General features: G+C 39.2%; 1 protein-coding gene across 1 annotated transcript in view; it reads left to right on the forward strand.

Annotated features, from left to right (window-relative positions):
* Nucleotides 1-24,542, forward strand: part of Nup160 (nucleoporin 160) — a 31,523-nt gene extending 6,981 nt beyond the window's left edge. Inside the window, exons 2-15 of the mRNA XM_031373237.1 lie at nt 1,954-2,073; nt 5,374-5,469; nt 5,562-5,656; nt 5,747-5,843; nt 5,936-6,041; nt 8,569-8,729; nt 9,426-9,486; nt 10,567-10,677; nt 10,878-11,001; nt 12,880-12,981; nt 16,982-17,123; nt 19,598-19,723; nt 20,423-20,527; nt 23,086-24,542. Of these exons, the coding sequence (XP_031229097.1) occupies nt 1,954-2,073; nt 5,374-5,469; nt 5,562-5,656; nt 5,747-5,843; nt 5,936-6,041; nt 8,569-8,729; nt 9,426-9,486; nt 10,567-10,677; nt 10,878-11,001; nt 12,880-12,981; nt 16,982-17,123; nt 19,598-19,723; nt 20,423-20,527; nt 23,086-23,175 (1,536 nt within the window). The 3' untranslated portion in view covers nt 23,176-24,542. The remainder of the gene's footprint in view (nt 1-1,953; nt 2,074-5,373; nt 5,470-5,561; nt 5,657-5,746; nt 5,844-5,935; nt 6,042-8,568; nt 8,730-9,425; nt 9,487-10,566; nt 10,678-10,877; nt 11,002-12,879; nt 12,982-16,981; nt 17,124-19,597; nt 19,724-20,422; nt 20,528-23,085) is intronic.
* The last annotated feature ends 707 nt before the right edge of the window (nt 24,543-25,249 follow it).

Here is a 25,249-nt window from a genome sequence, read left to right on the forward strand (position 1 = left end):
CACAGTATCCAGGTTTAATTTCTATTCCATGTGACAGCCCACAATCAAGTGTAACCAGAGCTCCAAGGGAATCTGAAGCCTTCTGGCAAGTGTTGCACAAATATATGCAAAACACCTGTTTTTACAGTTTAAGAAAATAATACAGTTTAAGAAAAAAAGATTGAGCTAGTCAACAGTCTATATCTACTGGTCTCATCCTGTAGTTGGTAACATGCTGCTGTAGTTACTTTATTACAAATGTACCAAACAAAAACATCAAAATGAATTTTTTAAGTTTTTAAAAACCCAAATAGACATCTTAATAAACTTTACATGGAATTGTGAGATACTAGTGATTAAATCTAGAGCCTTGCCTACTAGACGAGTCCATTTCCACTTAGCTATGTTCATGGATCAATTCCACCTTTGCTAATTAAATAATATGAATTTGTTCCTTCAAAATATAAAATCAGGTGTGTTGATAGAAGTGACTTAATTCTAATGATCCTTTTATTTATTAAAAATTTAATTTGAGTTTGAGGCTGACCTTTTTTTGTTTTTGTTTTTGTTTTTGTTTTTTTCAAGACAGGGTTTCTCTGCGTAGCCCTGTCTGTCCTAGAACTCACTCTGTAGACCAGGCTGGCCTTGAACTCAGAAATCCGCCTGTCTCTGCCTCCCAAGTGCTAGGATTAAAGGCATGCGCCACCACTGCTGGCGAGGCTGGCCTTGAACTTGCTATTCTGGTACTTACTTCAGTCTCCCAAATTGTTGGAATTAAAGGACATAGCTGTATTTTGTTTTGAGACAGGATCTTACTATGTAGCCGTTGCTGGCCTAGAACTCACTGTAGACCATTCTGGCCTTGGACTCACAGACATCTATCTACCTCTGCCTCCTGAGTACTGGAAGTATATTTGTTTTTTCTGTTTTGTTTTGTGGTTTTTGAGACAGTGTCACTATGAAGCCCTAGTTGACCATAAACTCACTATGAAGACCAGGACAGCTTTGAACTCAACAAAAATTTCCCTACCTCTGCCTCCTGAGTGCTGGGACTTGTCATCACATCTGTCAATACATGTTTGCTTAGAAATAGTAGTGTTTAACATGCTAGAGAAATGTTTCAGTGGTTAAGAGTACTTGTTTCCATTTTAGAAGACACAGGTTAAATTCCTACATGGTGGCTTACAGCTATTATAGTATAACTCCAGTTCCAGGGAATCTGACATCCCCTTCTGATGTGCACATACGATATGTATACATGACAGCAAATATATAAGTCTTTAAATATATAGTAGCATTTTAAAAGTGAGATAGGGACAAACAAGGTAACTTTTTAGTGGTAAGAGCACTTGCTGCAAACCTAAGTTCAGTCCCCAAAGTCCACATACCAGAAGGGAAGAATCATTTTCTGAAAGTTGTTTTCTGACCTCTGAATGTGTGCTGTGGCACAATGTGTACAAGATAGATGTAAAAAATATATATATATTTTTTTTTTTTCTAAATGAGAAAATTTTTAGAAAAATATTAAATAATTCCTCAAAATTTAGATTTGGCAGCCAGACATTACAATGCATACCTTTAATCCAAGCAACTTGGGAAGCAGAGGCAGGCAGATCTCTAAGTTTGAGACCAGTCGAGTCCACGGAATGAGTTCTAAGATAGCCAGGGCTACATATAGAGACCCTGTTTCAAAAAAACTAAAACAAATAAACAGAGAAAATTTAGATTTGACAGAAAATTTGAATGTAGTATAGGTTTTCTTAAGTGATTTTGCTTCTATTTTAGTTTTCCCTAGTAAATGCATCCTGAATTATAGTAACTAGAATTGAAGTGAACTTTTTCTTTGTTTAAACAGTCTCATTATGTAGCCCAAGTCTCAGAACTGTGGAGGTTAAAGCTGTGTCTGTCCCGCTATGTCCAACCTTTGCACAGTCTCTAGTAAGTTATCTTGTGTTTTTTTATTTATCTCTTCAGGCTCTGGAATGTTTCTGTCAGGCAGCATCTGAAGTAGGCAAAGAAGAATTCTTAGATCGCTTGATCCGATCAGAGGATGGGGAGATTGTGTCTTCCCCCAAGTTGCAGTATTATGATAAGGTATGGTGTTGTGCTTGGGCCCTTCTTAAACACTCTGTACAGAAGTACATCCATCTCAAATACATTGTCTTGATATTTCTCTCTTGGAGGAAGCCATTGTGTCTGTTAGCTCAACTTTACCTGGTACTCTCATTTGGTCCATTTGTGGCTCAGTCCTAGGTAGGCCTCTTGGAAGAGTCAAACCATTCCAGCTAGGGGTGGGTGTAAGGTAGTGTCACCTTCACCTGTTCCTTCTTGTTCAGTGGCTTATATTTACATGACCAACTAGATTGACCCATTGTTTTCTTCATGTGAATAAAACTCTCTCTCTTTCTCCCCTCCCCCCGTGTGTGTGTGTGTGTCTGTGTGTCTGTGTGTCTGTGTGTCTGTGTGTGTATTTGTGGTTTTAAATTCACTCAAAATGCTGTGAATTAGCATCTATCCATAAGTGCTTTTGAGAGGCTAAGGTTGGGGAATCACTTGAAGGTAGACATTCCAACACCTGCTTGGAAACTATAATGAGATTCTATCTCATTTTTTTAAAAGGTAGGAATATAGCTTACTATCAGAGCCTTTGCCAAGTATTTGAGGCTCTAAGTTTGAACCCTAGGAAGAAAAAAATACCACTTAAGCTCAAAAGAGCCATGTTGAAGACAATATATTACCTGTGAAAGTACAAACTTGCACAAATGATATACCTAGCATTTCTACCCTTGATCTAAAATTTCACCAGCTACATTACAACAGTGGCAGACTATAGTATAAGCAAGTCTGATAACCGAAAAACAATGGGACTTTTTAAAAATGTGATTTTAAACTAAATAAACCTTGAGCCATGAAGTGCCACTTCAAGATAACTATGAAACAATAAATTTTTAAGGATATATATGATCACAATAGATTTGTTAAAGCTACTTGAGAAAATTCATCATCTATATCAATTTGAGTAAGAAATATATACTAAAAGATAAACTTATTTAATGAAAGATTTTAAGTTATTTTCCAAGTAATACTCATAAAAGTAATGGGTGTGGTGTGCTCATTCATGGAAGGCAGATGTCAACTCATGTATCTTCTAATACCACAGTCTCCATCTCTCCATCCTTATTTTAGTTTAGTTTTTTTTTTTTTAATTCTATTTCTTAAATTCTGTGTTTGTGAATGTTTTGCTTGTGTGTCTGTAAGTACACCAGGTGCTACATGCCAGGTGCCTGCAGAGTCAGAAGAAGGTATAGGATCCTCTGTACTAGAATTTTGGGTGGTTGTGAGAGAACATGTGGGTGCTAGGGACTGTGCCCAACTCCTCTACAATAGAAAGAAGTGCTTTTAACTGCTGAGCTATCTTTCCAGCCCCTCCATTTTTTTTCTTTTTCTTTTCTTATTCCTTTTTGTTTTTAGAGTATTAATTAATTTTTTTATGTATGAGGCTTTTCCCTCACCCCCATATATATGTATATGTACTATGTGTGTGTCTGGTGCCCACAGAAGTCAGAAGAGGTCCTCTGGAGTAGAATAAAGGATGCTTGTGAGCCACCATATGAGTGCTGAAAATCAAATTCAGGTCCTCTGCAGGAGCGACAACGTGGTCTTGACCATGGAGCCATCTCTCCTCTACCACCACCACCACCCATCTTTTCCTAATTTAGAGATTTGATTTTATGTGTTTATGTCTGTATGAGTGTATGTAACATGTATGGGTGCCCTCAGAGGCTAGAAAAAGGAGTCTGTCCCTCTGGTGCCAGAGTTACAAGTGGTTTTGAACTGCTCTACAGTGCTAGGGACCAAACTGGTTTCCTGGGAGAGCAGGACATATTCTTAACCCCCAAGCCATCTCTCCAGTCCCTCTCTTATTTTTTAAGACAGGGTCTCTCACTGAACAAAGAGCCAGCCATTTTGGCTTGATTGACTGGCCATTAAGCACCCCCACTATCTACCTATCTCTGCCTCCCACTACTGTGCTTACTGTTACATGCTGCCACACCCTCCTGCCTAATTCATGTCCTCATGCTTGTACAGCAAGTCTTTTACCAGTGGGCCATCTCCAAAAGTTTCAGTTTGGGTATTGTGGATTTTAGATTAAGGGTAATCAACCTATATTAAAATTGTACATATTCTTTCAAAGTCACTTCCCTGATCCTTGGGTGGGAAAGAAGCTAGACACATACATACATACATACATACATACATACATATATGAAACTAGACATGTGTGTGTGTGTGTGTATGTACACACACACATACATGTATATATAGTGATATTGATTGACATATAAGTTGAAATGGGAAATGGCTTTAAAAGAATAAGTACATATATATGGTGGTGATATTGCTAAGTATTTGATAAAAGTAAGCCAGATCAAGGGAACAGATGAAGAAATTTTACTTTACTATCAAGATATCTTGGAAACTGTATGGTGGTTTCAGTGTGAAGATTTGGGACATCCCAAGACTCTTAAGTGAACTTGAACAGGTTATTCTTTACTAATAATCTGTAAGTCTTCATCCAGTTGCCGTGAGTGTAGTAGTTACCCCTATATCATATAGGTCTTCTATAATCAGAGTGATTCTTGTCCTCTCAGCTTACTGGTTGCAAATGTAAGGATATACACATATCTGGGTCTTAGAACTTTTTCTTTACTTCATCACATCTGTCAATAGGGAACGAAAAATGCACGTGCCTGTTGGTCTCAATACTTGGGAGGCTGAGACATAAGGGTTACTTGAACTCAGGAGTTCCATTCAATCTGGCAATAGTAGGACTTTATCTATAAATTAAATAAGTGAAATAGGACAACTATAAGTGCTGTATAATCTATTACTCATTAATAGTGGTTCTTAACCAATGTTCTATAGAGAATGTTTGAATCATCTCTTAAATGTCACCTGATGTGTTTCAACCTAACACTTGCAAACAAAATTTATCTATAACTAGAGCTAGTCATTGTTCTAGTAGCATTTTCTTGTAAAGCAAATGGATTTCACACCGACCTGTGGGTGAGGGTAGGTTGGTTCATTTTTGATATACCATCTTGTGTAGCCCAGGGTTGAACTCACTGTGTAGTTCTTGTTCCTCCTACCTCCACATCCCAATCTGGGAGCTCAGCCGGAAGATCTTAACTAATCTTAATATTACCTAGTCTACCCTGCCCATCCTGGCACCTCCCTCTTGTGCTAGTTCAGTGGCCAGGTCTACACACTTGCTGTCATGGTCTCACCTAATTATCTTTTCTGAACAACTTAGAACCATTGGAGTGCTACTGCTGAGCCATCTCCCCACTCCCTAGTCACATGAATTTTAATAGAAATTTTTTAACTTTTTAGGTTTTACGTCTACTAGACGTTGTTGGATTGCCTGAGCTGGTTATTCAGCTTGCTACATCAGCAATTACTGAAGCAGGTGATGACTGGAAAAGTCAGGTAAAAATTAACTAAATTCAGCTGTTTTCCTTAAGATTAGTTATGAATTTGGCATGTTAACTTCTGTTGCTCTTTTTTGATATTTCATTTAGGCTACTTTAAGAACATGCATTTTCAAACATCATTTGGACTTGGGTCATAATAGCCAAGCATATGAGGCCTTAACCCAAATTCCTGACTCCAGCAGGTATTTCCCAGTTGTTCTTAGAGAAGGCAGTTTACCAGCCCTGTTTAACTCACTCAGACAATTCACCCTCACCTGCTTCTTTCCTTCTAGGCAGTTAGACTGTTTGCGACAGCTGGTGGTTGTTCTCTGCGAACGCTCCCAACTGCAGGATCTTGTAGAGTTTCCCTATGTGAATCTGCATGATGAGGTAATTAATTTGTCCACTTTTGTCTAGTAACAAGTCTTTTGGCTGCCATGATTGCTAGTAACACCAGCATCTGATCACTCATCTTTTGTTAGGTTGTAGGAATAATCGAATCACGTGCTAGAGCTGTGGACCTTATGACTCACAATTACTACGAACTTCTCTACGCTTTTCACATTTACCGCCACAATTACCGAAAAGGTGAGTAACTGAACCAGAACCTTGGTGTTAAAAGCAACTTTATTAGGTTAATCATATTTCCAAAAACATTGTGTATGGACATGTGTCTTAAATATATATGTTTATTATATATAATTTAACCATATATATATATGTGTGTGTCCAATAACATTGAAAGTTTATATATATTGGCTCTCATTCTATAACATTTTCAAATGATTTCCAGTAAACTGGAATATACTCCATTCATTTTCTGCCTAACGGTAAAGGGAGTATTGACTTTCTCAAACTAGAAACACTTTGTGCTCTACATCCTTGACTGCCTCCTGTTTTTATTTTGTTTCTTAGAGTAAAATTCTAACTGCTTAAATGTACTTAGGTCACCTAAATATGATAGTCTTCCCTATTATCATTGGTTAAATTGCCATATCCCTTCAACATTATTCAAACTCTTTAAAAGGATCACAATTCAGCTAGGCAGTGATGGCTCACACACCTTTAATTCCATTGCACAGGAAGCAGACAGAGGCAGGCAGATCTCTGAGTTTGAGCTCAGCCTGGTCTACAGAATGAGTTCCAGGAGAGCCAGGGCTATACAGAGAAACCCTATATCTTAAAAAAACAAAAAAAAAAAAAAACAAAACCCCACCGAAAAAATTTGTACAGGCATGGAGCAATAATTCAGTAGTTAGTCATAGTACCCAGGTTCAATTCCCAGCACCCATGCAGTGGCTTGCCACCACTGGTAACGCCAGTTCTAGAAGATTTGACACCCTCTTCTAATTTGTAAGGGCACCCACTAGGCATGCCCATGGTGTACATGGACAAATGCAGGCAAAACACTCACATACATAAGAAATAAAATCTTAAAGAAAAAAAAAAAGAGTTCCAGGACAGCCAGGGCTACACAGAGAAGCCCTGTCTCCAAAAAAAAAAAGTACATTATAGGTATCGTGACTCTTAATACATGATTACTGCAAATGACTATGGGCGTTATCTCTTTCTCTTTTCTTTTGAGACAAGGTATTACTATGTTACGCCAGCTGTCTCTGAACTTACTAGGTAGCCCATGCTGGCCTCAAGCGCAGAAATCTGCCTCCTGAGTGCTGGTATACCACCATGTTGGCAACATTCTCTTATACTAACAAAAATAAAAGTAAAATGAGAGCTCAGTAGTTAAGAGTACTTGCTGTACAATGATAAGGACCAGAATACAGGTACTGAATGCAGAGAACACTAGGCGATAGACAGACAGACATATAGACAAATGTCCATACACTTCTAAACAAGTAAAAAAAAAAACCCACTAAATGGTCAGTTTTATGCCATGTGCATTTTATCAGTTTTTCAAAAAGAACTATAGGGCGTGGAGAGAGAGCTCAGCAGCTGAAACCTTACACTTCTGTTACTTAGGACTCGAGTGTGAGTACCACCCTACATCAGATAGCTCACAAACCAGCTCCAGGGATCTGATGTTCTATATGCATACCTGCACACATGTGACATACAGTTCCTTACATCTTATACACATAATTAAAACATGGTAAAATCTGAAGAAAAACAGGAAATGTTTTGTTGTTGTTGTTGTTGTTTTAAGACAGGATCTCCTGCCTCAGGCAGCCAAATAGTATTAGAGACGTGTCAGCATTCCTGGCTTGTTTAATCTATGCATTCTCAAAGGTACAGGTTAGTTGTTTAATCTATGCATTCTCAAAGGTACAGGTTAGTTGTTTAATCTATGCATTCTCAGAGGTACAGGTTAGTTGCCCAACATGGATGCTGGGAACTGAATTCAAGTTGTACAGCTCTTAACCCTAAGCCATCTCTTCTAGTAGTATCTTTAATAAATTTATTCTGTGCACATGTATATGGCAGACTTAGGGAAGTCAGAGGAAATATATAGGAGTCAATTCTATCCTCTGACCATGTGGGTTCCAAGGGTCAAACAGATTGTCAGGTTTGGTGATAAGTGCCTTTATTCATAGAGCTATCTCATCAGCCCCATTTGGGGGGGGAGGGGTTACTATTGTTTTTGTCTTTGTTTTCTTTTTTTTATACTGGAGGTCAGACTTAGGGCCCCAGGCATTAGGCAAAGGCTCTACATCTGAGCTACTTCTAGCCTTTTTTTCCCCATGTATTTTAGCTGTGTTCAGAGATATTCCAAGTGTTTTATCACTCTCCAAGACACTCTTCCTTCTAAAAAACTGAGGTTCCATGTCCCTGTTCTCCTGGAGTCCATCCCCAGCACACGCTGTTCTGGTTGGCTTCTCTGAATTTGGCTACTGATCTATAGTACTTGTCTTGGAACTGACTTATTTCAGTTAGCTTGACTTTAGGGTTCATCCGTATAGTTGCATATGTTAGAATTTCCTTTTTATTTCCCTTTTAAGATTGAATTATATGGTGCTTGCTCCATATTCTCATCAGTTTTTATGTGTGATTTTAAGTTACACTCAATTTTGCTTCAGGTGTTAGTGCCTCATGTGTAATGCATTCTGTTTGTATCTGTAAAGAAACATTTTTTGTCTAATGTACTCTTGTCTCATAGCTGGTACAGTGATGTTTGAATATGGTATGCGTCTTGGCAGAGAGGTTCGAACTCTCAGGGGACTTGAGAAGCAAGGCAACTGTTACCTGGCCGCTATTAATTGTTTACGGCTTATTCGTCCAGAATATGCATGGATCGTACAGCCAGCCTCTGGGGCAGTGGTATGAAATTTTTTTCTTTGGAGAAATTTTTAATTATAGGGTTTTTGTCCTTTCAACTGTTATTTTCTCATTTTGCTTCATTTATTTAAAGAATCTACTGAGGATGTGAGTGGTGGTGGCACATACCTATAATCCCAGCACTCAGGAACTGAAGTCAAGGGGGAATAGACCAACCTTACCACAGAGTGAATTTAAGGCTACCCTGGGGTACATGAGACCCTGTCTCAAAAAAAGGGCTTAATAAATGATATCTGCTTTTAATTTTAGTCTTGGTTAATTGCGTTAGAGAAGTCAGACAGTTTTTCCTATCTTGCTGATAGGTTTTTGTGTTATATAGTATCAGAATTTACTAAGTTATTGCCCAAGGTTACCAGTAAATGATAGAACTACAGAGCCAATGAAAATGATGTGATTTATATACAGATCAAATTATGACCTTGGTGTAAATAACATGTAAGCAAATTACTTCTCTTAACAAACGGCTCCATTTTGTTGTGTTATGTTACAGAACTCCTGTAAAAGAGTTATGCCACCTGAAATAAAAATAAGTCCTGTTAGGTATCAAATATTCTATCGATAATTTAAACATGAATGCTCTAATCACAGTTAATACTATAAAAATGAAGATAAATGTTTTCACAGTTAAGTCACTGGTTTTGGTCTGTTTGGTTTTTTTTTTGTTTTTTTTTTTTCCAGTCTGATCGCCCTGGAGCATCTCCTAAGAGGAATCATGATGGCGAGTGCACTGCTACTCCAAGTGAGCCAGGGATTTCTGATCTATGGATAGTAGCTATTGTTATACTTCAGTAGACATGGATTAAGGTCTTTTGTGTGTGTGAGATTAATGTTACAGTGATTATATGTAATATAGACAGATCGTAACATTATTTACATATAATATTACAGATATCATACATAGTCATTACCTGTGGTAAAAATTACTTCATTTTACTTTAGTTTCAATATTCTAATCTCCTAAAGGTTGTCTTAAGAGGTCTTTGAAAATACTATACTGTCATATAAGAAATGAAAATTACTTTAGAAAGTATTTCTTTGTGTTTAAGGAAATAGTTCAGTGGATAAAGTGCCTACTATACAAGCATGAGGACCTGAGTTCAGATCCCCAGTACCCACATAAAAAGCCAAGCATACAGTGTGCTTCTGTAGCCTAGCTCTAAAGAAGACATGGGAAGATCCTGAGAGCTCACTGGCCAGCTACTCTTGCCCAATTGGTGATCTTTAATAGAGCCAAGTGTGGTGACACATGCCTTTAATCCCAGCCCTCTGGGGCAGAGATGAGTGTGTCTCTGGGTTTGAAGCCAGTCTGGTCAATATAACAAGTTCTAGGCTAATCAGGGCTATGTACTGAGACCTGAGAGGGGAGCTGGGGGAGGGGGCTAGAAAACACAAGTGTGTTGCTTACTGTGTTCAAGTCAACTCAGTACCAAACTTCTTCATCAGGATCCTTTATGACTAGGGGATGATGGTCTTTCACAGAGAGCTTGGAATCCAGATTTAATTCTGCCTCTCTCACTTAGGCAGTTTTAAGATCTAAATAAGTTACATGTTTAATACACTAAGCACTCTCCAACTGCAGGTTTTGATTCTAATCCTTTGCTTGAGTCAGCTGTAAATATATAAGAAAGGGATAGTGCTTAATTTTTACTGATTCCTCTTTTTTATTCATTTCTTCCTCTGTACCTTAGAAAATTAAACTGACTTTGTCCCACTCTCACCCCCCAAAAGTGGAATGTTATTTACTGTCCCCTTGAAATTGACAATTTCACCTGATAGACACTCCTTATTCTTTGGATAATAAAATTTATTTGCTTTCCAGCCAATCGGCAAATTGAAATTCTGGAATTGGAAGATCTCGAGAAAGAATGTTCTTTAGCTCGAATTCGCCTCACATTGGCTCGGCATGATCCATCAGTGATTGCCATTGCAGGTAGGAGCTTAACTGCTAACCAACCTGACCAGTGATGTGGGACCAGGCAGTGGGGTAATGTGGTAGGTGGGTCTAAGGCAAGAGCGTGTTAACTAAGGCAGAGGTACTTGTTAATAATCAAAACTTATTTATATACGTATATAAAGTCTTATTTATATATACCTTTAGGTACACTAAGTAGCCATATTCCATTTTCACAGGAAGTTCATCAGCAAAGGAGATGGGCACCCTCTTGGTTCAGGCTGGCCTCTTTGACACTGCCATATCACTCTGTCAGACTTTTAAGCTTCCATTAACACCAGTCTTTGAAGGGCTTGCTTTCAAGTAAGTAAAAATTACATTTTAATAGCCTTAATTTTTTTCTTTTCTTTTTTCTTTTTCTTTCTTTTTTTTTTTTTTTTAAAGATTTATTTCATGCATAACCAGACATGAAATACAAACCAGAAGAGGGCATCAGATCCCATTACAGATGGTTGTGAGCCAACATGTGGTTGCTGGGAATTGAGCTCAGGACCTCTGGACAAGCAGTCAGTGCTCTTAACTGTTAAGCCATCTCCAGCTCCCATAGCCTTAGTTTTCTAATGCAGAGATTCTGTCATGTTATTTAGTGTGAGACAATTATCAGAAGCTGCTAAACTATTATAAAGAGATGCTCTGTTTCATTTTTGCAAAAATTCTTAAAAATTTTTGATAGCTTATAGTTTTATTTTATTTAAAAAAAAATCTTGCCCAGCAGTGGTGTTGCACGCCTTTAATTCCAGCACTTGGGAGGCAGAGGCAGGCAGATTTCTGAGTTCAAGGCCAGCCTGGTCTACAGAGTGAGTTCCAAGACATCTAAGACTGCACAGAAAAACCGTCTCGAAAAACAGCAACAACAAAAAAATCTTGATTTATGACCTTTCTTGAGAAGACATTGAATTAGATAATGATAGTATTCATTCTAGATGAGGCATGTGCTATTTTCGTTCCTATATCTCTTGGAGTCATTTTTGAAAATTAGTCCTTCCTCATTTCCTCTTCCTTTGAAGCTGTTCCCCTCGGGTTTTGAGACATGATCTCTCACCGGGGCCTGGGGCTTGCCCTTTAGACTTGGTTGATGGGCCAGTGAGCTTAGGAGCTCTCCTTCTTTACCTTCCCAACACTGGAATTACTGGAATGCCACCACACCCAGCTTTTTATTTGGCTACTGGGGGCCAAACTTTGTGCTCTACACTTGCATAGTGAACACTACTGAGCTATTGTGTTGTCCCTAAAAATTAATTATGAGCTGAAATTTTAACACAGGGTATACTTACCTAACATGTGTAGGGTCCTTCATAGATTCTGTTCCTAGCAATTATTTTTTTGAGACAAGGTTTTTCTCCATATAGCCCAGACTGGCCTAAAAGTCTGCTACTCTAGCATTTTAAGGGCTGATACTACAGACATCTTTTTATTGAAGTTATAGCTATTGGTAACATGCTTCATGAATGAAAATATTTTTGAAACATTGTAATTTGGGGAACTGGAGAGGTAGCTCAATAGCTAAGAAAACTGGCTACTTGACTTCCACAGGTACCCGGCATGGAAGTGGTACACAGACATACGAGGCAAAACACCCATAATAATTAAAATAATTTTCAATCAAAGATTTATTTATTTATTATATGTGACTACACTGCAGCTGTCTTCAGGCACACCAGAAGAGGGCGTCAGATCTCATTATAGATAGTTGTAAGCCACCATGTGGTTCCTGGGATTTGAACTCGGGACCTTTGGAAGAGCAGTTGGTGCTCTTACCCGCTGAGCCATCTCACCAGCCCTCAATCAAACTTTTGTTTTGTTTTTTGAGACAGGGTTTTTCTCTGTATAATTCTGGCTGTCCTGGAACTCACTCTGTAGACCAGGCTGGCCTTGAACTCAGAAATCTGCCTGCCTCTGCCTCCCAAGTGCTGGGATTAAAGGCGTGCGCCACCACAGCCCTGCTCAATCAAACTTTTTATGTTGGTTTATTGATAAAGGACTGTCCTGCAACTCATACTATAGATCAGACTGACCTCTAACTCATAGAGATCCACCTGCCTCTGCCTCTTGAGTGCTGGGATCAAAGACATGCACCACCACCACCTGGCTTAAAATTGTCTTAACTGCCTAGTTGTAATAGCTAAATAAAGCAGTTCACTTCAGCGTTTAGTTACTGGTGTGGGACCATTTCCATTGCAGGTGCATTAAGTTGCAGTTTGGAGGAGAAGCAGCACAAGGAGAAGCCTGGGCCTGGCTAGCAGCCAATCAGCTATCTTCTGTCATCACCACCAAGGAGTCCAGGTATAGATAGCCCTAGGGGTCCTTAAGACTTAAGTAGATTTACCTTTGGCAAAGCTGTTGCACTCTTTCCCTGAATGGATAACTTTTTTTAAAAAAGATTTATATGTGTGAATCTATTGTCTAAATATATATGAGCCATTGGAGACCGGGGAGATCGAAACTGGAATTATAGATGGCTGTGAGCCACCATGGGGGTGCTGGGAACTAAAGCCAGGTCCTCTGCAAGAGCCACAAGTACTTTTAACTGCCGGACTATCTCTCCTGCCCTGTGAACAGTGCTTTATGCTGACCATACTGCTATCTCTTGCTTCTTTTTTGAGAAGGGAGAGGGTAATTTGAGGTTTCTCACTATTTTGAACTATGATTTCACTATTTAGCCCTCATTATTCTCAAATTCTCAATTTCCCTGCCTCACCCTCCTGAGCAATGAGATTATTTACAGGCATGCAATGTCAAACCTGCCTTACCTAGGGTTTATGAGGATTTTGTTTGTTTGTTCGTTTGTTTGTTTGTTTTTGTTTTGTTTTTTAAGATTTTTAATTGTTTTTTTTCTTATGTAGTATGTGTGTTTGCATGTGTTCAAGTTACAGGAAGTTGTAAGCCACCTGATGTTGATGCTAAGAACTAAATTGAATTTTCTGGAAAAGCAGCAGGTATTCTTCACCACTGAGATATCCAGCCCTCTGCTAAGTTTTTATGAAAGTTGGGGTTGGAGAGATGGCTCAGTGATTAAGAGTGGATGTTACAGCCAGAATACTGACTGGTTAGAGGCCAGCTTAGTCTACAGAGTAAGTTCTAGGACAGCCAGAGCTATATAGTGAGACCCTGTCTTTAAAAAAAAAAAAAACTTGTCTACGGCCATACCACCCTGAACGCGTACGATCTCGTCTAATCTTGGAAGCTAAGCAGAGTCGGTCCTGGTTAGTACGTGGATGGGAGACCTCCTGGGGATACCGGGTGTTAAAGGCTTTAAAAAAAAAAAAACTTAAAAGAGTGCATATTGCTCTTGCAGAGGATTCAAATTTGGTTCCTTAGCATTCACACCAGCCAGCTCACAAGTATAATACCTGGAGCTCCAGGGGGTTGAAGCCCTCTTCTGGACCCTGTCAGCACCTGCATTCACAGGTGTACACACACACACACACGTGTACATACATTATTTTAAAATTAATTAAATGAATGAATGCTGAGTGTAATGGAACACAGTTTTAATCCCAGCACTCAGGTGGCAGAGTCAAGTGGGGCTCTGTGAATGTAAATCCAGCCTGGTGTACAGACCACGTTCCAGGGCAGCCAGAGCTACGTGATAGAGACCATGTCTTAGAAAAATAAAATAGAAGCTGCAAGTTTATGATTAGGGTGGCATCCTAGCATTTATTATTCAGGCCATGATGTATTGTCTAGGAGATGCTCCTTTTCCATAACCTTTCCTCAAACAAAAAGGATGCTTGTGTTAGCATGGTGTGATGATAGATAACCTATAGTTCACAACTACTTTCAAGACTGGGGCAAGAATATCACTTACACCCACAAAGTTAAGGCCAGCCTGGTCAACATAATAAGGCCATTTCTCAAAGGAAAAACAAAAACAAACACACACATAACCATGGGTCTGAAGAGATGACTCTGTTTCCAGCACCCACATGGTTGCTCACTAACCCCAGTTTCAGGGGATCAGTATCATCTGGGTGGTGCGAAGCTGTGGTGCATAGATACACACGGAGGCAAGACACACACAACTGAAGGAAACAAAAGTTAACATACCCCTAAAGACAAACTTCTTTATTTACTCAGTTCAATTGTGATTGCTTTCCATTAAGCTCTCATCAGGATCCTCTTTACAAATTACTCTTTAGCAGTCTGCCATGCATTAACCTTAGTTTGTTCTGACATCCTTCGTGTACTTACTTTGCTCAAGATAGTGTGAATATACTGGTTCTTAAGAATTTTCTGCTGGGCGGTGGTGGCACATACCTTTAATCCCATCACTTGGGAGGCAGAGGCAGGTGGATTTCTGAGTTTGAGGAGAGCCTGGTCTACAGAGCGAGTTCCAAGACAGCCAGGGCTACACAGAGAAACCCTGTCTTGGAAAAAGAAAAAAAAAAAGAATTTTCTGAAGCCTGATTCCAGTAAAATACCTTTTATAAAATGCATTTAACACTGTTTTATGCAGCTTAGCAATTAAAATGATAGTGCTTTAGAAACTGAAAGTTCTTATTTAAATACTTTCTACTTATGTTACATCATTTTCTGAGCTTACATAATTTATAAACAGTAGAACTTTATTTGCCTCATGTTCTGAAAGCTAGAACTCCAGCATCAGGATTCCAGCATCTACAAGGACCTTCTTGCTGTCATTCAATAGCAGAAGATGGTAGGTTGAGAAAGGCACAGTCTTATTAGTCATCCATCATGACTAAATCACTTCTTGAATGAGGATACTGATTTGTCCATGAGACCACGTTTCTCTAAGCTATTACATCAGGGATAGTGTTTACCATCATACGGGCTAGAAAGATGGTTCAGGTAGTTCCCACCACTCATGTTAGCTGGCTCACAACCACCTGTAACTGCAACTCTGGGGGTCTGACACTCTATCCTGACTGACCACTGTAGATACCTATAGACATGTATATATACACACAAAACGTACATACACATAAATAAAAATAAATTTTGTTTTAAAAATGTTTCTAGCCAGTGATGGGCATACTTTTAATCCCAGCACTCGAGAGGCAAAGATAGGCGATCTCTGTGAGTCCTGGTCTACAAATCGAGGTCCAAGACAACCAGGACAACCCACCCCTTACCCCCCAAAAAATGCTTCTAACACATTAACTTGGAAGGACCATTTCAAGTCACAGGGTTTTTTTTACTCTTTATTATTAGTGGGAAACACATAAGTGCCACATATGGGGGTCAGAGAAGTTTCCAATTAGTTTTCTCCTACTGCCTTTACCTGGGTTCCCTGAACTAACTCAGGTCTTTAGACTTACTCAGCAAGTGCCTTTACCCACTGAGCTGTCTCACATTGGCTGTTAACAGTTTGGGACTTGTTTTTGGTTTTTTATTGCATTTATTTGGAGAATGAGCATGTCTGCAGGTGTGAGGACAGCTTTCAGGAGTCAAAGTCAGATTGTCAGGCTTGTCGACAAGCACCACTACCTGCTGGGAGATCTGAACCAGTGCTTTGGTTTGGTGGTGTTGGGGTTGTTTATTTGTTTGTTTGTTTGTTTGTTTGAGACAGTTTCAGTAGGCAGGTTGTCCTTGCTCTCCACCTACTAACTGCTGTAATATAGGCATTGCCACCTATCTGCCTCAGTAGCAGTTCTCTGTTACTGGGTTGTTTTTTTTTTGTTTGGTTTGGTTTGGTTTTTCGAGACAGGGTTTCTCTGTATAGCCCTGGCTGTCCTGGAACTCACTCTGTAGACCAGGCTGGCCTCGAACTCAGAAATCCACCTGCCTCTGCCTCCCAAGTGCTGGGATTAAAGCACCAACGCCCGGTTACTGGTTTTAAATACTGAAATTAGAATATCAGAGACTAGACTTTGAACAGGCTCAGCAGTCATAAGTACTTGCTGTTCTTGCAGAGAACCCGATTTGGTTTGCAACATCTATGTGGTAACTCATAACTACCATTCCAGGGAGGAGCCAACACCTTCTTTTGGCCTTCATGGGTACCAGGAACACATACATATACATATATGCAGACAAATATTCATATACAAAGGAAAATGTTTTAATTGATTTCTACATGAATGTATTGCTTGGTCAGTTTTGGGAACCAAGACCAGTGATATAAGCTGATTCCTTTTTTCTTCTTCTTCTTTTTTTTTTTTTTTTTTTTTTTTTTTTTTTTTTTTTTTTTTGTATTTTTGTGCCTGGCAGGAGAATCTTAAGATCAGCCTTTGTCTACCCAGTTCATTAACTAATTACTTTGTTTCTAGTTAGCTAGTAGAATAGGAATCTGAACTCCTTTGTCCTTTTTACTTTTTCCAAGTGCTACAGATGAAGCATGGAGGCTATTGTCAACTTACTTGGAAAGATACAAAGTCCAGAATAATTTGTATCATCATTGTGTGATTAACAAGTTGTTGTCTCATGGAGTTCCTCTGCCTAATTGGCTTATAAACAGTTACAAGGTAGGTGGTATTCAGGTGGGGTAGTAATTTGGGAAATGTACTGATTTACAAGCCAATTGTGTGGCAGTACTTGAGAAGCAGAGACAAGAGAGTCAGAAGAAGTTCAGGGCCAGCCTAGACTACATGAGATGCCACTGTCAAAACAAGTAGAAGACAAAAGGGAATTCACTGTTTTAAGTGCTTTGGTTTTCAATCATCTCTAACAGGACTGAAACAATTTATCTTAAATTCCACATACTGTACTGGGGACTTTGTACATTGTACAGTGAGCTCATAATTAGAATGATGAATATATTTCAGGGAACAGTATCTACTATCATTGCTTAAAAACTTAACAGCAATGTATAGAATGCTTCTCAGTTAATACAACAGTGTTTTGTTTGTTTGTTTGTTTTTTAAGATTTATTTATTTATATGTAAGTACACTGTAGCTGTCTTCAGACACACCAGAAGAGGACATCTGATCTCATTACAGATGGTTGTGAGCCACCATGTGGTTGCTAGGATTTGAATTCAGGACCTTTGGGAAAGCAGTCAGTGTTCTTAACCACTGAGCCATCTCTCCAGCCCAAAGAGGTTTATTTTGCCCAGTTTGATAAGCTAAATGTCCATGGGTCGTTATTTTGGCCTCTACTAAGAAATGTCTGTGCTGTTATAGCTTATTGCATTGTGGCAGGAATGTACAGAGCATAATATGGTCATCGTCAGACAGGAAGCCCCAGGGCAATTCAGCCTCCACTGTCATTCGTACCTGCTCATTCTCCTGAGAACCACCTTAATCTCTTTAGAGTAGACAGACACCCTCTTTGAACTAAACATCCCCACACTGGGTCCCACTTCTCAAAGGTTCCTTTCTCTCCCAGTGCTACCACATTGGGGGTCAAACTTCCAACATATGATACACATGTGGATTATACAAGATCATCTGTAGCAAAATGGTTTGAATGTTAGCTTCTTTAAAATGTTGATTCCTCAGTCTTATGTCAGACTACAAAGTCAGATTACCTGGAGCCCAGGAATGAGAATTCCACATTTTGTTTTGTTTGTTTGTTTGTTGAGACAGTGTCCCACTGTAGCCCTGGCTAACCTAAAACTCACTGTAAACCAGGCTGGGCTTGAACTCAGAAATCTGCCAGCCTCCACCTCCAGGTATGGGGCTTAAAAATGCAACACTAAACCAACTTGTTTTAATGCTTCATGAGCAGTTATGAATAACAGTGGAGGCTGAATTGCCCTCTGGCTTCCTGTCTGACGATGACCATATTATGCTCTGTACATTCCCACCACAGTGCAATAAGCTATAACAGCACAGCTTCATGAATTTGTATGTTCTTTCCCATTCCAGTGTTAGTATATATGCTGCTGAGGCAAGTGCTTCTGATTTGGTTTAGATATACGATTGTTTGAAAATAATATCTGAAGCACTTCAGTGGGATAAGGAAAGAGAATCTAAAGTTATTGTTAGTAAAATTGGTTAGACATTTGTAACTACAGAATGTGGAAGGCTGAGAAGAGAATTACTGTGAGTTGAAGGCCAACCTAGTCTATATATAGCAAATCCTTGTCTCAAAACAAAAACAGAAGAGCAGCAGTTCAGTTGAAAGAGTGCTTACCTAGCATTCGAGAAGCACTGAGCTCAAGCACTGCATAAAGTGAACGGCATGTGGTGTCAAAAGCTCAAGGTCAGCCTGTACTACATGAAAATCTGCCATAAAAAAGGAGAAGGATGCTCTCTATCACCTTGAGCTACATACAGTTTAAATGCTGGTGGTACTTTTGAATTGCATTCTTTCTGAGAGTTAACGCATATATCCTCCACTTTAGTGCTCAGCATCCCTGAGAAAACATGTTGACATTACTAATGTAAAATTGAAATAGGGACAAGTTAAAACATGTCTTAGATCACAAAACAGAAGAGAAAAGCCACTTAACAGACAAGTACTACAGTGTGCTTGGAGGTAACTGAGCTCGTGGGAATTTATGGATCTTACCCTAAGGAACAAATGAGTAAACTCAGATGCTCACTCACACTAAGAATTTTTCAATTGTTTGGTTGGTTGGTTTCAGGCAGGACTATATAGCTCTGCCTGCCTAGATGTGTATTGTATAAGTTGAAATACAATTGTATTGAAAGAGTTAATAGGAAAACCTGATTAATTTGTTGAAGTATAGAAACAATCAACATATGTTTTGGTAATAAATTTAGGTTGTTTATGCATTTTGTTTCTTGGATAATTTACAAAACATTCTAGAAGGCAACACTGTAAAGTTCTATTTCGCCGGGCAATGGTGGCACATGCCTTTAGTCCCAGCACTTGGGAGGCAGAGGTAGACGGTTTTCTGAGTTCGAAGCCCGCCTCTCATCCACAGAGTGAGTTCCAGGACAGCCAGAGCTACACAGAGAAACCCTGTCTCAAAAAAAAAGTTCTATTTCAAGTTGGGGTAGACATGCTTATAATTGTTGCTTTTTACAGAAAGTTGATGCTGCAGAGTTGCTTCGTCTTTACCTGAACTATGACCTTTTAGAAGAAGCTGTGGATTTGGTCTCTGAATATGTAGATGCTGTATTAGGAAAAGGACATCAGTACTTTGGAATTGAGGTAGATGCATATGAATGTTTCCTTTTGAATGTGTGTTATATTAATGAAGTATTATACAATAAATTGCATATATTAATATACTTAGCATGGTCTACAGAGTGAGTTCCAGGACAGCCAGGGCTATCCAGAGAAAACTTGTCTCAAAAAAAAAAAAAAGAAGAAGAGCCAGGCAGTGGTGGCACACGCCTTTAATCCCAGCACTTGGGAGGCAGAGGCAGGTGGATTTCTGAGTTCAAGGCCAGCCTGGTCTACAGAGTGAGTTCCAGGACAGCCAGGGCTATACAGAGAAACTCTGTCTCAAAAAAACAAAACAAAAAGAAAAGAGGAGGAAGAGGAGGAGGAGGAGGAGGAGGAAAAGGAGAAGAAAGAGAAAAAGAGAAGAGTGTGTGTGTGCGTGTTTTCATGGACACATGATTCTTAAATTTATTACATTTACTTATTTTGTGTGTGTATGCACACATGTGCCATAGTGCTTACGTGAGTCAGAGAACAACTTGGGTTTCTTCTTTTCTTTCCCCCATGTAGCCCAGGAATTGAATTTAGTTACCTAGTTGGCAAGTGTGTTTGCTTTTACCAGCCTCACATAACTTCATAATGGTGGCAAGGGGTGGAGTTTGAAGTGTTTCATGTATAGAGTTCTGCAAAGACAACTACCTAGAAGAAATGGTGTCATTTTAATAAATAGACATTTTCTTTCAGTTTCCACTGTCAGCAACAGCCCCAATGGTATGGCTCCCATACTCTTCTATTGACCAGCTTCTCCAGGCTCTGGGAGAGAACAGTGCCAACAGTCACAACATTATAGTAAGTAAACCCTTGAGCTATCTTCAACAGATCTCTACTGGCAAGCACACCCTAGAGCATGATTATTGCGTCTCTAGGAGGAGAGGGAGGACAAAGTTATTTATTGCCCATAATGTGCTGCACCCCACCCCTTTATAAATAAAGGTCTAAGTAACCATCTCCAAAAGTATTAAGGAATTATATGGGCTTCAATTACACAGAAGCAATGACCCCGACTCTTGAAAAGGTGTTTAGCAGGGCAGACAATCACTACAGGATGAATAGTATTTGAATTACAGTGTGATACACCCTCACTATCCTGAGTGACCTATGTACACAACAGTGTGTTCCAGAACCCATACTAGCTATTACTTACCCTACTAAGTAAATAAATTACTTAGTTATTACTTAGTTACCCTACTAAGTTAAATAAAACAGTAATAGTTGATTGCTCAATCATTATAAGGATGGCTTTTTTTGTTGTTGTTTACAACAGTGTCCCCTAACCCTATCAACTAAAACTCATAAAATATGGTTATAAACTACTTTTTTTTTTTTTTTTTTTTTTTTTTTTTTTTTTTTTTTTTGTTTTTTCGAGACAGGGTTTCTCTGTATAGCCCTGGCTGTCCTGGAACTCACTCTGTAGACCAGGCTGGCCTCGAACTCAGAAATCCGCCTGCCTCTGCCTCCCAAGTGCTGGGATTAAAGGTGTGCGCCACCACCACCCGGCTATAAACTACTTATTACAGTAGCACACACCTAAGTCCTAGCTACTGAGGCTTAGGCAAGAAATCAGTCTCTTGATTGTAGCAGTTCAGGGTCAGCCTAGGCAGCATGAGAAGGTGCCATCTTAGCAAAAAGGAGTGAAACATTCATTTAGAGTATAAGCTCCTTGTTTTGCTTTTTGTCAAAATCCCCCTTTGTTTTCAGTGCTACTTTAGATATGGTAGATGTCTGTTCTAGCTGCTCTCAAGCTCATGATTTCTTACCCTGTGCTTCCCCAGTGTTGGGGCATAGACATGTGCCACCATACCCAGACCTAAGCTGTGTTTAAAGTGTTGATTAAGCAAGGAAGAAGACAAGATATCCCTAAAAGTTAGTTACTGTCAGTTGGGTTTATCAATTTAAAATAAGCACAATAAATATTAGTTCTATATTTTACTAAGGAGCTAATGAACTAGTTAAATCAGATGCAGTGTCTCATTCTGTGAAAAGAGCTAGTTAATTCTTTGATTAAAAATTCTGGTATGGGGATGGAGAGGTGGCTCAATGGTTAAGAGTACCAGCTGCTCTTCCAGATGACCAGAGTTCCTTTCCCAGCACCCACATGGTAGCTCACTCACAATTGTGTGTAACTCCAGTTTCAGGGGATCTGATTCTTTCACACATATACTCACACGCATATATATAGGCAAAACACCAATGTAAGTGTAGTAACAAATTTTTTAAAATAAGTAAAAATAAGTAAATTGTTTTTAATTTTTTTTCATGCCTTTAATCCCAGCACTTATCAGATCTCTGAGTTTGAGAACAGCCTGGTCTACGTAATGAGTTCCAGGACAACCAGGGCTTCATAGTAAGACCCTATCTCAAAAAAGTGGAAAAAAAAAAAAGACTGATGTGGCCTGTTGTGGTAGAATACTATAGTAGGATATGGTGAAAAAGAAGAAGCAAGAGGATTGTGAGTTCAAGCTTGCATTTTCATAAGCAAGGAATTATGGTACACAACTTTAATCGTAGAGGGTATCTGTGAGTTAAGGCCAGCCAGGGTTATGTACTGAGACCTTGTCTCAAAGCAAAACAAAAACTGGTGTGCTTGCACTTGGGAGACTAAAGCCTCCCAGTGAAACCTTGTCTCCTAAATAAATAAATGCATGCATATATACACATGTGTATATATACAAACATACATAGTAGTATAACTGAGTTGGAAATATTGCTCAGTGGTAGAGCCATTGCCTGGTGTGCATAAGTTTTTGAGTTCTATAAGCACACAAAAGTGTGGTTTGCAGCTGGGTGTGATGGCCCCTGGGAGGCAGAGGCAGGCAAATCTCTTGAATTCAAGACCAGCCTTATCTACAGAGTCCCAAGACAACCAGAACAGGACTATGTAAAGAAGCCCTGTCTTGGAAAATAAAAAAACAACAGCAGCAAAAAAAAAAAAAAAAGTGTGGTTTGCATATTTACAAAATGTATTACAAAAACAAGAATGAAGCCAGGCAGTGTTGGTGCTCACCTTTAATCCTGGCACTTGGGAGACAGAGGCAGTCGGATTTCTGAGTTTGAGGTCAGCCTGGTCTACAGAGTGAGTTGCAGGACAGCCAGGGCTACACAGAGAAACCCTGTCTCGAAAAACAACAACAAAAAACAAACAAACAAAAACAAACGAAAAAAACAGAAATGATGGTTACTTATAACACAGAAGGGTCAGTTCTGTATACAGTGACCAGACCTCTGCTCTGAATGGTAAATAATGAAGCAGAGCGGCCAACATCTCTCATAGGTAGTCTGGTTGGTGAACTCAGAGTGGTTCAGTTTTCACTGTTGTATATAATGACTTCTTTCTTTTCCCTTACAAGCTGTCCCAGAAAATTCTTGACAAACTAGAAGACTACCAGCAGAAAGTTGACAAGGCAACACGAGATTTACTGTACCGTCGGGACTTGTGATCTGGATAGCTGCTCCACTTTGTAACCTTGGTGCCTCTTAGGGCTTAAGACTACTCTACAGAAACCCTGTCCTCAAGGCCAGTCCTTATAACTGCAAATGATATGTATGGCGCCTGAGTCTGCATTCTGCACAAACATAGAGAACAAAGTCAGGACCGACCCTGTGCTTGCTTGTGGTGCTAACACGGTTTCTGGTTTTCAAACTTCGTCTCTAACAGCTGCTTTTGTATATGATTCTCAACCTTTTTCAGAGTTTATATTTTTGTAAACTACCGAAGACATCCTTTATCTGCAAACAAAAACTCACTGTCACTTTCCATAATAGCTAATGGTTGTTGATTTGTTACAGCTGACCACCAGATTGTCACTGCATATCTTTTAATTTTCCTTATCTTTTTTGTATTTCAGTGGGATTGTTTTGGTCCAGAACTAACATCTATTTTCTGTACTGCAAACAAAGGCTAGTGGTTTTACATACTCCTTTCATTATTTATTATAGAGTTTTTCATATGACCTTCAGTAAAGTATTAGGTAATATGCATAGATTAAGCATAAATTATGATCAGCTTTTTAAGAAAATATTTTTTGAATCTGGCTCTAAGGCTAAAGTTGAGTAAACATCAGAAAAAAAGTCCATCATCTAGAAAAGAAACAGATTTTCATTTTCAAATTGTATTGATTTATGTCATTTATAATAATCAAGCTGGACTTGATCATACAGTTAGTGTGATAATATATTGGACCAAAATAGAATTTTACTGGTCAGAATCAGAAACATTCGTGCATACAAGCTTTGGAAAAGGTGAAAAATAATAAAAATGTCCTTTAATTTTATTCTGTATATTAAGATTTATCTTTTAAGGAAACAGTCTCTATACTATTTGTTTGAATGAATGAATGAATGCTCTTTGACATCTGTGTTTTTTTATAAACTTTAGAACTTATACTGTTAACATCCTATTTGTGTTACATAGTTTATAGCTCTTCAGTGCTTAATATGACATGCTATGGATTTGCCCTTACCCTCTCAGCTTTCTAAACTTGTGGCTTTCCACTACTACTGTATTCATCCACAATCAGTCGTAGTCTGAACAATAGCAAACCCTGCTTCAGCCATATCTGAAGAGCAACAAGTAAGAGGATACTGGTGCTGCCTCAGTAGTTCACACAGCACTGACCAGCTCCTTTCCTGTGCTAACTGCCATGTCAAAGCCAGTCTGGTCTTCCCTTTCCTTCTGCCTTCTTTTTGATTCCAGCCAGAGCAAAGGGACTTATGCTCTCACTGCAGTTGGCTTGCTGCTCTGGCGTCCATGCTTCTGTTTACTGTATCCTGTGAGGTTTTATTAGTCCACAGTAATATGGCCATGGCTTTGTTTTGTTTTGTTTTGTTTTTTCCTGTCAGAAAATTTAGAGGTTCTCTGAGAGTCTAGAAAAATGGCTATTTTGTTTCCTAAAACTTCACTGAACATGTAGGGTAAACAAATGTCAAAAAAAGAGAAAACAGGACAAAATTACAGGTTTGGAGCGGTGGCTTGGCTCTTAGGAGTACCAGAGTTCACTTCCTAATAACACAAACAACTCCAGGGGATCTTCTGGTCTCCTGAAGCTCCTGTGTATGTAGGACAGAGGCAGAGACAGGTGGGTGTCTGTGAGTCTGAGGCCAGCCTGGCCTACATTGTAATACCATTTCAAACAACAAAAAATTAAAGCAAATGTTCCTTAAAGGTCCTTTTTTTCCATTTCCCCCCAACATAAGGTTTCATGTATCCCAAGCTGGCCTAGAACTCACTATAACCAAAGATGATCTTGAATGTCTGGTCCTCATGCCTCTGCCTCTAAAGTGTTACCCAGGTCTCTGTATACTATAGTCAAGCACTCTACCTTCTGAGCTGCATCCCAAGCACCAGCTGAAGACCTTAATGGACTGTTTGAGATTACAGAGCCAAGGAAAACTCCCTGTTCTGGGAAGCATGCTGTAGGGCTAGAGCAGTAAAATGTCAGCTTAACGATCTGAGTCCAGTCACCCTGAACCCAGATTTTAAAAAACTAGACATGATCATATATGCTTGTAATG

This window comes from Mastomys coucha, unplaced genomic scaffold (assembly GCF_008632895.1).
Source record: "Mastomys coucha isolate ucsf_1 unplaced genomic scaffold, UCSF_Mcou_1 pScaffold15, whole genome shotgun sequence".
NCBI lineage: Eukaryota > Metazoa > Chordata > Mammalia > Rodentia > Muridae > Mastomys > Mastomys coucha.